The 13,767-nt window shown below is 36.1% G+C and overlaps 1 protein-coding gene across 7 annotated transcripts; it reads left to right on the top strand.

The window, feature by feature from the left end:
• Window positions 1-4,534: 4,534 nt before the first annotated feature.
• On the top strand, window positions 4,535-12,718 carry LOC132614136 (U11/U12 small nuclear ribonucleoprotein 25 kDa protein). 7 transcript variants are annotated; one of them, XM_060328507.1, is made up of 9 exons: window positions 4,535-4,703; window positions 6,064-6,346; window positions 6,958-6,986; window positions 8,411-8,477; window positions 8,672-8,729; window positions 9,837-10,049; window positions 10,150-10,255; window positions 11,123-11,222; window positions 12,157-12,718. In XM_060328507.1, the coding sequence occupies exons 2-9, from the start codon at window positions 6,101-6,103 to the stop codon at window positions 12,262-12,264; spliced, it is 927 nt and encodes a 308-aa protein (XP_060184490.1). In that variant the 5' UTR covers window positions 4,535-4,703; window positions 6,064-6,100; the 3' UTR covers window positions 12,265-12,718. The 7 variants fall into 7 exon arrangements, with proteins under 7 accessions (XP_060184490.1, XP_060184486.1, XP_060184487.1 ...); XM_060328503.1 differs by having other exon boundaries at window positions 4,541-4,703; window positions 9,834-10,049; XM_060328504.1 differs by having other exon boundaries at window positions 4,542-4,703; window positions 6,067-6,346; window positions 9,834-10,049.
• Window positions 12,719-13,767: the final 1,049 nt, after the last annotated feature.

The following is a 13,767-nucleotide window of genomic DNA, read 5'->3' as shown; positions in this document are numbered from 1 at the left end:
TAAGTCTCATGAATAGTAACTGGTAAATGTGACCATTTGCAGTTTTGGACGAAACGGGAATTGAGATTGGACGAGCGTAAGGCACGACTAAGGTATGTAAAGTCTTTCCCTTCATTCTTAGGCATGTTCTAAGCATAATAGGCTCGGACGCGAGCCTTAGATTCGACCCTGTTCCTAGAAACTCGAGATTTAAATTTGTTCCATTCCATTCAATAAGATTGAATTAGTTCCTTGTAAATTGTTGTCAAAGTGGGTTATATGTATGTAACCTGCATAAATGGGGTCGGATTGTCCCAAAACTCACATGAATGACTCCATAAGGTCTATGATCCGTAATTTGACTTCACCACCTCGATTGACCCGAGGTGGGCCCACAGATTCCGAGACCTCTTATTATGGCCTTGTTGGACTTATTACTACCCGGTTCCTAAAGGAAATTTCTGATCAGTACTCCATTTGCCGAATGATGAATGTGATTAGTCTATAATATGTTTTTGATATGTGTTATGATCCTAGCAACATGAACTGATATAAACAATCGTGCCATCCCCAAAAAGAGCATGTATGTACATTATGATCGACGTCCGGTTTCCTTGAAACGATTTGTCATTTGAGTTGTTCTATTTGTTAAAGAACGATCATCCTGACTACTCCGTTGAACCTCATGATATATTGGTTATGCATGAACAAGCTCAGAAATCCTGTTTGACATAATCCGTCACAACCTACGAAAGGTACGTCCTATGACATATTGTTCGGTTTGTCTATCGAGTCTGGATTTATATGCATATGTTTCTGCACTACTCTGTTCGTGCAAGTTATAGTATGTCTTTTCACTGAGCCCGGGCCAGGACATGATCTCGTGCGCACTCCTCTGCATTACTCACCGAGTCCCTCGTACTTGCGGGCCGGGACACGTTATTTATATATGTTTATGATATGATGATATGGGGATGGCGGCCAGGATGGCACATGATGATTATTCACCGAGACCCGCAGTAGAGGGCCGGGACACGTTATGTATACACAGTACATGATTCTGACATGCATGATTTCACCACTGAGTCCCTTAACAAAGGGTCGGGACACGCTATTTGCATATATGGTATATGATTTTGTTATACATGATTTCATCCACCGAGTCCCTTATCAGAGGGTCGGGACACGTTATATGTGTTTATATGATGTTATATGATTTGGCATGCATCATCTATGCTTTGACATTACTTTTCTGAGGTCTCGGATAAGGTACTCACCTTTTGTACTTCGGACTCTAACTATAGCTCTGTCTGTTTTATTTCTGGATCTTCGACTCCGAGTATGATTCTGCTACCTATATCTTTGTACCTCCGGCTCTGACTGTGGTTTTGACAGTTATAATTCTGTACTCCTGTTCTTGACTATGATTTTATTTGTTACATTTCCGCTTTACATACTCGGTACATTTTCCGTACTGACCCCCTGTTCTTCGGGGGCTGCGCTACATGCCCGCAGGTACAGACGCTCCTTTTGATACGCCACCAGCTTAGGACACCTGTTCCGCTACTTGGGAGTGCTCCTGTTGATCCGGAGCTTATATTTTGGTATATATATCTTCTGTTGTTTTCATCTTCGGTACATATGGTCATTTGGGGTACGGCGGGGCCCTGTCCCGTCATATGATTCCGTTATGTCTGTTAGAGGCCTGTAGACATGTTTGTGGGTTGTCACTGTTCTGGTAGGTACGTGTGAGATTGCGACTTAAGTGACCCTGCTTACTATGATGGCCTTAGCGGCTTATGTACAAATTTATGCATATATATATATTGGTGCAATGCATTCTATATCAGTATGAATCTGTGTATGTCAAATCTTGATTAGTTGGGTGGTACGCCAGCTCTGTCAGGCAGGTACGTATAGGTGCCCAGTTAGAACACCAGTCGCGGCCCACGGGGTTGGGTCGTGACATATACACTTATTTATTTCCTCCGTGCACTTTTACTTATTTATTTTTGACTTTTTACATTTTTTAAGAATTAATAAATCTCACATAGACATATATTATAGTATTGAATATTTGTTCTCTTCTCATGTATAGACGTATGCACTTCAATTCTAATTCTTCAACACATATTTATTTTCTCTGTACACTTTTACTTGTTCACTTTTGACTGCGTTCTTGCTGAATATTTATTTTCTTCTCATGTATACATGTATGCACCTCAATTTTAATTCTCCGACACATATTTATTTCCTCCATGCACTATTACATGTTCACTTTAGACTTTTCACGGTCTTTAAGAATTAATAAATGAAGTACTCCCTCCTTCTCATATTACTTGACCACATTACTTACTATTCACGTTCTTTAAGAATTAATAAATAAAGTACTCCCTTCGTCCCATATTACTTGGCCACATTACTATACTTGACTTTTCACATTCTTTAAGAATTAATTAATAAATAAAGTATTCCTTTCGTCTCATATTACTTGGCCACATTACTATACTCGACTTTTCACATTCTTCAAGAATTAATAAATAAAGTGCTCCCTTCGTCCCATATTACTTGGCTACATTACTAAAAATTTATCTATTTTTCTATTCTATATTTTTCTTTATTATATATAAAGGCTCAAGTTGGATGAACACAACAATAATAAGTTGTACAAAAAGCAACTGAAATTGTACTCTAAACAAGAACTAACATGAGTACATTTCAGAAGGTGAACATTAATTTTACCTCTTATGTGTTTACTTTTTATGTCCCCACGGATCCGCAGTGTCTTAATTGTCCTTTCATTTCCTTCATTTGGCATATACTCCCTCTGTCTCAATTAAAGTGTCTACGTTTGGCTAGACACGGAGTTTAAGTAATAAAGATAGACTTTCAAATCTTGTGGTTCTAAATTAAAAATGTGTATAACATAATAAAATATCTTTTGAATCTTGCGATTATAAACTTGACATGTAGGATATTTAAATTGTCAACTTACTAAATATAAAAACAAGCGGACATAACCAAAATAAGATAATTTTTTTTATTTAACAACAAATGCCCAAGGTGGACGAACACAACAACAATAAGTTGTATAAAAATCAACTGAAATTGTACTCAAGGCCAAGACTAACATGTGTACATTTTAGAAGTTTAACATTAATACTACATCTTGTGTGTTTACTTTTTAAGTCTCCATGTTTACTTTTTAAGTCCGCACGTGTTGTCCGCAGTGTCTCAATTGTCTTTTCATTTCCTTCATTTGTCATATACTCCTCTGTCTCAATTTAAGTATCTACATTTGACTAGACACGGAGTTTAAGAAATAAAGATAAACTCTTGAATCTTGTGGTTCTAAATTAAAAATGTGTATAATATAATAAAATATCCTTTGAATTTTGTGATTATAAACTTGACATGTAGGATATTTGAATTGTCAACTTACTAAATATAAAAAGAGGCGCACATAACCAAAATAAGATAAATTTTACCAACAATTGAGAAATTAAGGGGAAAAATAAGAGGAAAAGAAAAAAAAATATAGAGACTCAATAAGGAGAACCGCAGTATTATTTGCAAAATATACAAACCATATAGACTAACTAAAGTGAGTAACCAAATTAATCGTGTTGGGCCCCGTGCATCGCACATGCATAATTTGCTAGTCCTGCAATAAAATATAAAGTTATGATACACCAACAACACAATAAATATTTTATAATTTAACTTACTATAATACGCTACTAAACATTTATCATAGCCTAATCTTTTAAGTAATATGATTGTATAAATAATTTTTACATCATCAATATAGGACTCAAAATAATTTATAGCTCCACCACTAAAAATACCTACCAAAAATGCCCTTAAAGTATGCAAAACTTATCAAACTTGTCCTTCTTTAATGTTTAGTCCAAAAATACTCTTATTTGGCATAAAACTTAATAGGAGACTGATAAGGACGTATTTGGACATAAACACATACTTTAAGGTCATAATTGATTCAATTTAGTTTCTAACAACAATTAAGTGACAACTTGTTAATTTACATTTATGAAGCAATTTGGTTAAACTACAGTAAATTTTCTCACAATTTAAGGCATCACATAGGCACTAATTTCAAAATTTTTGTACGGCCACTTTTAAAACTAAAAATCCGTTAATACATAAACGGACTCTCAAACTTAGCCTCAACTGGTAAGTATACCCTCCAACTTTAGGAGTATACAAGTAGGCAACTCAATTTATATAAAGTTAAACTTGTAAACACAAATGGTGACGTTACACATAATTTTTCGAGGTGTACTTTATATAAGTTGAGGTATTTAGGTGATCATTTTGTAAGTTAGAGTGCCTAACTGATAAAGTAGAGATAATTTAAGTGGAAACAAGTTGAGATATCTATTTGCGTACATCTAAAATTAAAAAACATACTTGTCAGCTGAGGTCAATTTTAAGTGTCGTTTATGCCTTTTGAATAATACCCAACATGGGTGTGTTTGCCATGAATTCTGAAAAATGAACCACAAAAAAAAAAAAAAAAAAAAAAAAAAAAAAAGCTTATGTTAATTTTGAAAAACATTTTTTTATAAAGTATAAATCATTTTGTGGAAAATATTTTACACTTGAACAGCGACACCATCCTAATAAATCAACCATAACTGTTTTCTTCTCCTGAGTTTATCGAAGCCAGTGAATTTTAATTCAAGAAAATTTTAATTAAGCCAGTAAGTATATATATCTATCCATTCATTAGCAAATGTTTAAGCAAATAGTTTATATGCAGGTTTCAACTTTGATAATCTGATAAATTTGTTTAGTTTTGTTTAATAATTGGCTACTTTTTTGTGCTTTTTTGCTGGTGTATTTGATGTGCGCAATCACTGATTTATAACTGTTGCTATTGCTGCTTTTACTTTTCCCATTTTCTCTTCCTCCAATTATAGAAGCCAATGATTTTCAGTGTGTGTTTGGAACGAAGGAAAATGTTTTCTTGAAAAATATTTTTCAGGTAAAGAACTAGGTTTCTTACTTATTATCTTGTGTTCGGTACCTAAAGCAAAAATATTATCCTAAAAGCATTTGTATATAATTTAGACAACCATGGCTGGTTTTGGAGTTGGGGTGGAGGGCGGGGATGTGGGTGGTGGGGGTTGGGCTGGAATGGGAGTGGTGGGTGGGGTGGTGGGGGTCGGGGTGGAATGGGTGGTGGGGGTGTGAGGATTTGTTGTTGAAGATGAGGTGCTTCGAGGGTGGGGAGGCTTTGTTTCGCTACTTCCATTAGGGAAGTTATTTTTCTCATTTTTAAGGAACTTATTTTCCTAGAGAAAATGTTTTCCAAAATTTTTGACTAACCGAACATGAAAGAATTGAAGAACATTTTCCAGAAAATGTTTTCCTCCATACTGAACCACCCTGAACTACAGAAAATTTTCATCAAGCCAATAAGCATAATTATAATTCTCTTATTGTTATTCATTACCTGATTGTTGATAGAGACAGAGCCAGAATTTGAAGCATATGGGTTTCGGGATTCTAGTTCTTTTAAGTTAATGGGTTCTACATTACCCCCGTCGTGACGTCGTCCCAATGTATGTGACACGGTTTGGATTTTGAGAGTCAAACTTCTTTATTTTGATTGTGAATTCGGATATGCAATCTTTTAAGTTTTTTGCAAAACAATTTACGAAACTATATAAAAAGCACTATAAGTCACAATAATTAACAATTTAAAATATTTAAAGGGCATACGAATAGATCACGGTCGAAGAAAATTTTGTTCGATTCTCGAAAAGCGAAGAGTGTTACATAAGTTGGGACAGAGGGAGTAATAATTTGTACATATTCTATAGATTTTTAAGACAAAAGCAGGGTTTGTACCAAAGCTAATGGGTTCAGCCGAACCTATGAGGTGATTGAGATTAGTGCTTATTCCTACCATATTGTGGCATTACTAAAATCCCCCTAAGATGAAATCTTTTTAGCAGATTGTTTATGTGCAAGTTTCAACTTTCAATACTCTGATAAATCTGTCTACTTGTTTAATATTCGGCAAATTTTTCCTTTTCTGATGTATTTGATTCGCAGCAGATAAATACATTGGTTGTGTAATTGTGAGATTCTGATGGGGCATCATGAGGTGAACTCTTCCAATAGTAGGGACAGGTCTCCCTCACAACAGAGGCACAGGCATAGGCGTAAAGACAGGGATTTGGATAGAGAATTGTCATCTGATAAAAGAAAACGAAGGTCAGGAAGAGATGTAGTTGAACATAGGTCCCCCAGGCCGAGACATGATTACTCCTATTCGGCTTCAGATCATCAAATATCCAGTTCAAATTTTAATGTTGACACAGAAAGGCAAAATGAGGTGCTTTATTATGAACACCCTTTTTACATTGGAGTATTTCACTTTCTTTTTTGGACTTGCTGTTTGCTATAATGCTATTGTACATGGCTAGAAGAGTTGTATACGATTGCTTAAACTAAATTCTGGCATAGGTTGCCAAATCGTGGAGTTTGAGAATTTAAATATTTGTGTGTTTAGTAATTTAATGGAAGTCGCAAATTATAAGAAACAGAATACTAAGAAAATTAAGTAGAGCATTGAAAGAAGATAACAGCGCAAATCCCATTTATATCTCTTAAGACAACCTAATTGAACTTGGACTCAGACACACACCCGAAAAGAAGAGGGTCTCTGAGGATGACATCTGCAAATAGGTAACTAGCATTACGAAGGAATTGATGGATGTTGGAGCTTGTGTTGCCTTGAAATTGCTACCTTGAAAACGAGCAAATAGAGGAAACTAATGTTGTTTGGTGTGAGTGCTAGAAGAAAGTAAAAACTCGATGTCAGAATCCCTAGCTTACTCTTCTTTCAATTTTAGCTGGAAAGTTTTCTACTTCCAAATGCATTTTGCATATTTGTCCTCTCACACTGGAAAAAATAATCTAATTGCTATTCCATCTTCTTCTCAGGTCTTCAACTCAACTGGTTCCGAAAACTGGTAAGCTTCTGATGGAGCTTTGGTTCTTTAACTCTTCTTGTCAGTACATGTCATAAACTTCCTTGCCATTTTTATACATAGCCAGGCTGAGAATCAGGAAATCTTCTTGTCAAGAATAAATGAAGCATGACCATACTAATATGGCATGAAGTTAAGGTTTTTTGTTCTCAAGTATCCTTGTACTTTTCTGGGGTGTTGGTTGCGGTGATAAGGTGTGAGGTAAAGAGCAATAAAGAGCTGAAAGGGATATCTTTTGTGATGAAATCAATATCTCATTGATTTGATGAAAATTTCATGTACAAGGTTTATACAGAAGTAGAAGGTCATGTATGAACTTTCATAAACAAGGTTTATACAGAAGTAGAAGGTCATGTATGAAAAATGGATCATCTAAAGTACCTCAATCATCAGTGGTAACAAAAAGATCGTGAGTGTTTCTACAGTATACAGACAGATAAAGAAGGTCCAACAATTTTTTTTTTTATAACGTAAGTATTTTATTAACAAATGGGGAAGTCCCGTATACAAGCTTTATACCAAAGGTCCAACAATATTGTGTTTTCAACTCCTTCGAACGGTTTACAGTTCCTCTATTCCCTATTGTCCACATGAGCATCAACAGAGTTATTTCCAATGCTTTCCTTCTCCGCCTCTTCTAAACTCCCTAGCATCTCTCAATTGTTCTTAGCATCACCGAATCAACTCCTTAAGTTAAGCCCTGTTTTGCATGAGCTGCAGCGTCAGGCTCTCAGTTCTCTCTACACTTCTTACTGTTCACAATCTTGAATGATGAAATCAAAACACTGATTGACCAAATTGCTTATCTTCAAATCAAAAATAAAAAAGAAGGGATAGCTTCTCTCACCCTCCAATAGCTGAAAGCAGTACCTTAATTTCATTGACTGCCGAATCTTATGATAGGTTGCTTTTCCATCTTCTTTCAGATATTTGCCTTTTATCGAATAACCACCTATTCTTTTTAACATGAGAAGAAGGCGAAGAAAACTTGTAACTACTCCATTGCAGTAATTGTCTCAAGGAAGTGTATTTGTCGAGTATCTGTTGTTACTATTCCTAATGCATAGATTCTTCCGTTATTGCTGATCCTCTACCGTATCATAATTTTATAACAAATAAAGGAGTACCTGTCCTTCAAATAAGAAAAGGAACATGCTACTGACTCAGCAAATAGTCAGGTTTTATCTTTCTATGTGATGTCCATAACCATAAGTGGTGACATCTCTGGAGACTGCTTACTGTTTTCTGGATGCGTGAGTGACATCATCAATTGCTTTCACACTTATTCAGTGTGTGTGAGAATGGCTACTTCTGCCTTTTGAATGTGCAATCACTAGTCCTTCTTGATCAGCATATATGACTTACCTTTACCTATATTTTAAATCAATCATTACTTGCCTGAGCAGGAAGGACAGAGATGTTAGCATGGCTAAAACGAAAGCTGATGAAAAGGACCTGGAAGCTAAAGAGGAGGTGTACTGATTTTGCCATTGTTATGGTGCTATTTTTAATTTAAAAAATTACCCTTCAGTTGGGCCTAGAAAGTTGCAGCACAGTTTGATTTGCTTTTCCATTTCAGCTATTGAAAATTTGGATTTTGCGAAGTGGATTATATGCCCTACATTGTCCATAAACTTCATCTACTAAGTAGCTTCACTGTTATGCAGCAAATGGCATTGCTAGAGATTTCCGGAGATCTTACTACAGAATCAAAACAAGTCAAAGGTAGTAACTGCGTTTCTTTTTAGCTTCATATCCCAAAGAAATCTTCTCTCTTTTAGTCCCAGATTCTGATACGCATTGTCCTTAAACATTGAGGTTAAACATATAGCTTTCTTCAGGGTCTCCTCTGTTATCCTCCAGTACAGTCTCTTTCTTAAATAATAAAATTACGTGGTGTCTATATACACATTATATATTTATGCACACAGACACACACACACACACTATATATTTATTATTTATTTATTCATTTCTTTTGGAGGGCTGGGAAGAAGAAACCGACTTGCAAAATCATGCAAAGTCCAAGAATCTATCATTGACAAATAATTAGAAATTACTATTCACTTCACAGAAACATTCTGAAATGCTTGATTTCTCAAATACTGGGCCCTAAGATCAGGTAGATCCATTTTGAAAATAGATTTTATGTTTTGGGTATTGCCTCATAGGTTTATGTTTGTTCTAATGATCAGACTGATTTTGCTAAGAAATAAGGGCTTTCGTTATGGCCTTGCCCCATCACTTCTTTAGATCATCATACTGTACTTTCTTTTATGTTCTTAACAAGTTCCAACTATAAGAAAGGAAATCAATTTTGATGAAGAAAAGATGTAATAAGATGCAGTTTTAGTGAGCAATCTATGTTTGGCCGCACATACCTGCTTGGTTAATAGCTTGCTTAACCGAAGTTTGAACCAAAGTCAATAATTCTTTCTGTTTTGTTTCTTTTCTTCTTTTTTTGTTCAGAGGTGCCCGAGATGGATTATTAAGCTTCCTTGGTTCATCATGAAATGAATTCGCATGAAAAAATTCTTTTTTTTCTCTTCAATATATAAATATGAAGTAACACCTGTCTCTTCCACACGAACATACGTGTGCATGCACAGAACCAAATGGTTTCTCTGTACTTGCATTGGCATAATCCGAGCCATATGACAAAAATACTCAGCCTATGTTAGGTGTATGGACTATTTCTGCTTTCTCTTAGCTCCTAAAGTTGCTTATAGAAGTTTCTTGATAGACTTGCATTATCTAGGTTTACTGGCTGTGTGTGTATGCCTATTGATTCTTATAGGGTATTGGCTGATTTAAAGATATCTTTACCAGCAGAGGGAAGAAAGGAGGAAGCCAACATTTCAGTGGAATACAACAGCGACATGAAGAAGGCACGACTCCATTCAACACTGGTTGCTCTCCTCAACGATCCTGTGCTTGCTGATGTACCAAAAAAACCAACTCTGACAGATGTGGACACCCTTATCAGCTTGGAACTTGGGAGTGCCATGCGTATCTCTATCCTCAAATTGGATGGCAGCTCCTTTGGTACTTACATCTCACTGTTCGTAGCTGCAAACTTTTTTCCTGGTTGTATTGAACAAGAATAAGCAATTACAAGCATTAATTTTCTTCCTTTTCAATGAAGATGTGACAGTGATGAATTCTGCAACAGTTAAAGACTTGAAACAAGCTGTTCGGAAAAGGATTGATGACACCGAGCAATCTAAGATGGGCCATCGGCACATTTCTTGGTACGTTGCTTGAAATGTTATAGGGCTATTGTGACTTTGTGCTCTTAGAGTTGGCTCATGCTTTCCTTTCATCATAGCCTTCTTTTGGATATGTGAGATTTCTAACTCTTCGTTACGGGAATGAAAGTGGAATTTTGAAACTCAAAGCCAAAATATAATTGTTGGCACATACTGTAAGAGGATAAATACGTTTTGGTTCTCAGAATCAAAAAGATGAGTGTAAAAGTTGAAACAGGAAAAGATTAAGGGAGACGTTGAAGTTTGCTAAATTGGCAATCTGTCAGGAGGAACTAAATTTGAAGATAGTCTCAGAATGATGATATGGTGCTGGACCTGCTGGTACCTATTTATCGTGGATTCATGGCTGTCCTTCTGGGATAACCTTGAAAAGTGAGTGACCAGCATTTTCATCAAGCTGAGTGGCTGCCAGCCAATGTGTGTGTTGTAACATAAGTCCCAACAAATTTGACAAACTACAATTGATTGATTGATTAGATGGTGCTTTCTACTTTATTGGAGAATATTTGATTACATAGATCTTTTGAGAAACCCTGGCTCGAGTAAGTGCATTGTGCAAGTACTTTCATTTCCATGCTCAAAAAATGAATTTGTTGGCACACGAATTTGTCATTGCATCACTTTAGCTCACTTGACATTCAAGTATCTGCTAGCCAAAACTTTAATTAAACATTTAGTCTGTATAGATTACTATAGTTTTAACATTAATTACCTTGATCTTAAAAAGGGTCAAGCATGGATCACTTGAACTGTAGCCTGATGATACTAGTATTGAGCTACTTGTAAAAATGCTACCTTTATTTCTTCCCCCTTTTATTAGCCTGAACATGTATTGCTGGTGATATGCAGGAGGCATGTCTGGTCAAATTTTTGCCTTTTATTCCACAATGAGAAGTTACTAGATGATACCGCTAAACTTCAGGACTACGGCATTAGGAACAATGCGCAGGTATTTTACTTTAATGCTAACATTCATATCGCAATTGCATTACCGTATGTTGGTGTTTGTTCTCGATTGAAGAAAAGTACCAATAATGATCTCCAGAAGTAGTAAATAACCCGACCACTGGGGTTAGCTACAGCCCTCTGAGTGACCACTTCCATGATTAGGAAAATATCCTTAGGAGCTCAGAATGAATTAGATCATCAGGAGATCCATTTTTGCAATTTCCAAATATTAGTAGTCTGTTGCACCCAGCCCCCAGGATTTGTCTAGTGGTAAGAGTGCAGCGTGCGATGTATGTGGTAGGCGCACATCAAAGGTTTGAACCTTGTTGTAGATCAGTGCCTCGTATTTAAGTGGAGAAGGGTAGAGGGACATGGCCATTATCTACTGAGTGTCAAATGATGCGCCACTGGATTCTCAGTGAGAAGGAATATATATATATATATTACTAGTCTGATCATAAATTCCAGTTAATATTCTTAAATGATCAAGTTGAAGAAAGAACTCTTTATTGAAAATTACAGTTCAGTATTAAACCTAACAGAGGAACTAGATTACTCATTGTGTTAGGGAGATATTGAATTTCAAGGGTTTTATTTGCTTGCCCAGCAGACCATTGTGATTTCTTGTCCTGTATTTTGATTGTGGCAATTGGCCTTTTGTTGTTTAACGTACTGACTTTATATTTGGGCTTCGTAATTCCTGATATATTCTATTCTTCAAGGGTCTTCGTTTTCTGTCTTCAAAAGTAGTACGAGATCGTATCAAATAGCTAGAATGGAGATGTGGATCTTCCTCCAAAAGAGCATTAAATTTGACATTCTGAATATTGGCTCTCTTAATTAGTTGGAAGTTCGAAGTCCGTTTTATGTTGGGCTCTTGTAAGATGTCATTTGATTCTTGATTTGTTCTTTGTCTAACTGGAGAAGTTTGGCAGGTTCAATTCATTCCCTATGTCATCTCGAGGGCCTCGAAGAGGCATACAAAGAGGAGAAAACACAGATTCTTTCACGGCCTAAGCAAAAAGGGACAAACAACTGATTGAATCAGTGGTTAGATCGCTGCATATAGAAGCTGCAGAGTGCTTGTATCTAGCTTTTGAGATGAAATCATGGATGTTATAGCAATGCTGTTGTAAATCTGAGGAAAAGAAAACCAAGCCTAGGCTAGGCGCCTTCCTCTATCCCTCATCATAATATGCTAAATACTCAACTGCCTAGCTTCGAGATGAGCTTAAATGGAGTGAAATGGCTAACGAATATTCACATAGCGAATCTCTACTTGTTGGGATTGAGGTGTAGTTGTTGCTTTTGTTCAACTGTCTAGCTTTATAGAATATAGTTAGGAGAAGTACCAAAGAATCGCGGTTGAGTTCCCCTTCGGTAGAAAAGGCTTGGGAGTTAATGTATCTAACATAGCCTAACTGTTATAAACAATATCTGTGTACGAATCATTAGATCTAGATATATACCTAGTGACAAGAGTCTATTTGATCTTCAGTTGGTGCTACAAGCACGAAACTCATCCGGAAAGAGTCAGCATGTGCTAACTTCTGCCCGAAGGTCTGATTTTTAATTGCATTTGAAGTTATAACATTCAAAATTTTGAAGTATTAGCTTTAGTCATTCAAACTTCAAGACCAGATGGTAACTTCAGGCTTGCGATTGAAATTGGGTCATTTGCTCGATTATCCTTCAAAGGCACTCGTCTTTAATTTTTGTCCCTCAAATTGGTGGTTTTTAATTTTTGCCCTTCGAGCTAATATCATGAGGTTTGGAGTTCGAATCCAACTCAATCAAAATAAAAATAAAAATCACAAGGCTTGAGTTTTGTAGCAAAGTTAGGCCTCAGGCAAAGTTTTGCATTCAAAATTCTGCCTGCGGTACTACCTTGCGCAATTCCTCTTTTTTTTTTTTTTTTTCAAAAAAAAATCCACACAAAAAAATGATTGAAATTTCAGAGCAAAGGTCGTGACTCTGTTGCAGCTAAAATTGAAAAAACAAATTGTAGACTTGAATACTTGTCCTAAAAAGGGCTATTTGTGCACTTTGCCCTAAGAATGATGTTCTTAATGAGCTGATTATGCATCTCCTCTGTCTAAGTTGGTTCGGCTAAGTTTTCAGGCCAGCCCAACCCACTACTCTTAAATGGGAGAAGTGCACTATATGCAGCCCATTTTGAGACCATTATTTAAGCCATAGCTGAAGTTTCTAAAATTTTGTTATAGGTTATCTAGTTCCGAAACAAAGACAAGCATATGAAATTGAAGTTGCAAAAGTTCGTGCCTGAAGTATGACAAAGTTTGACTTCCCGAGGCCAAACTTCTGACAATCCCGGATAAATGTTGGCTTCAACGCTAAACTTCTAACACATACGCTCAAGTTTCAAACATATAATATGTTCAAAACTAAAAGAACGTTCACCTTATACTAGACGCACCTCTTCAAAATTTTGTACTTCAATTGCTATAGATTCGAAAAACACTTATGGTACAACTAAGAAAAAGATGATAACAACAACAACATACCCATTGAATCCCACAACGTGA

This window comes from Lycium barbarum, chromosome 10 (genome assembly GCF_019175385.1).
Source record: "Lycium barbarum isolate Lr01 chromosome 10, ASM1917538v2, whole genome shotgun sequence".
Lineage (NCBI taxonomy): Eukaryota > Viridiplantae > Streptophyta > Magnoliopsida > Solanales > Solanaceae > Lycium > Lycium barbarum.
This window is presented reverse-complemented; position numbering and strand designations above follow the sequence as displayed.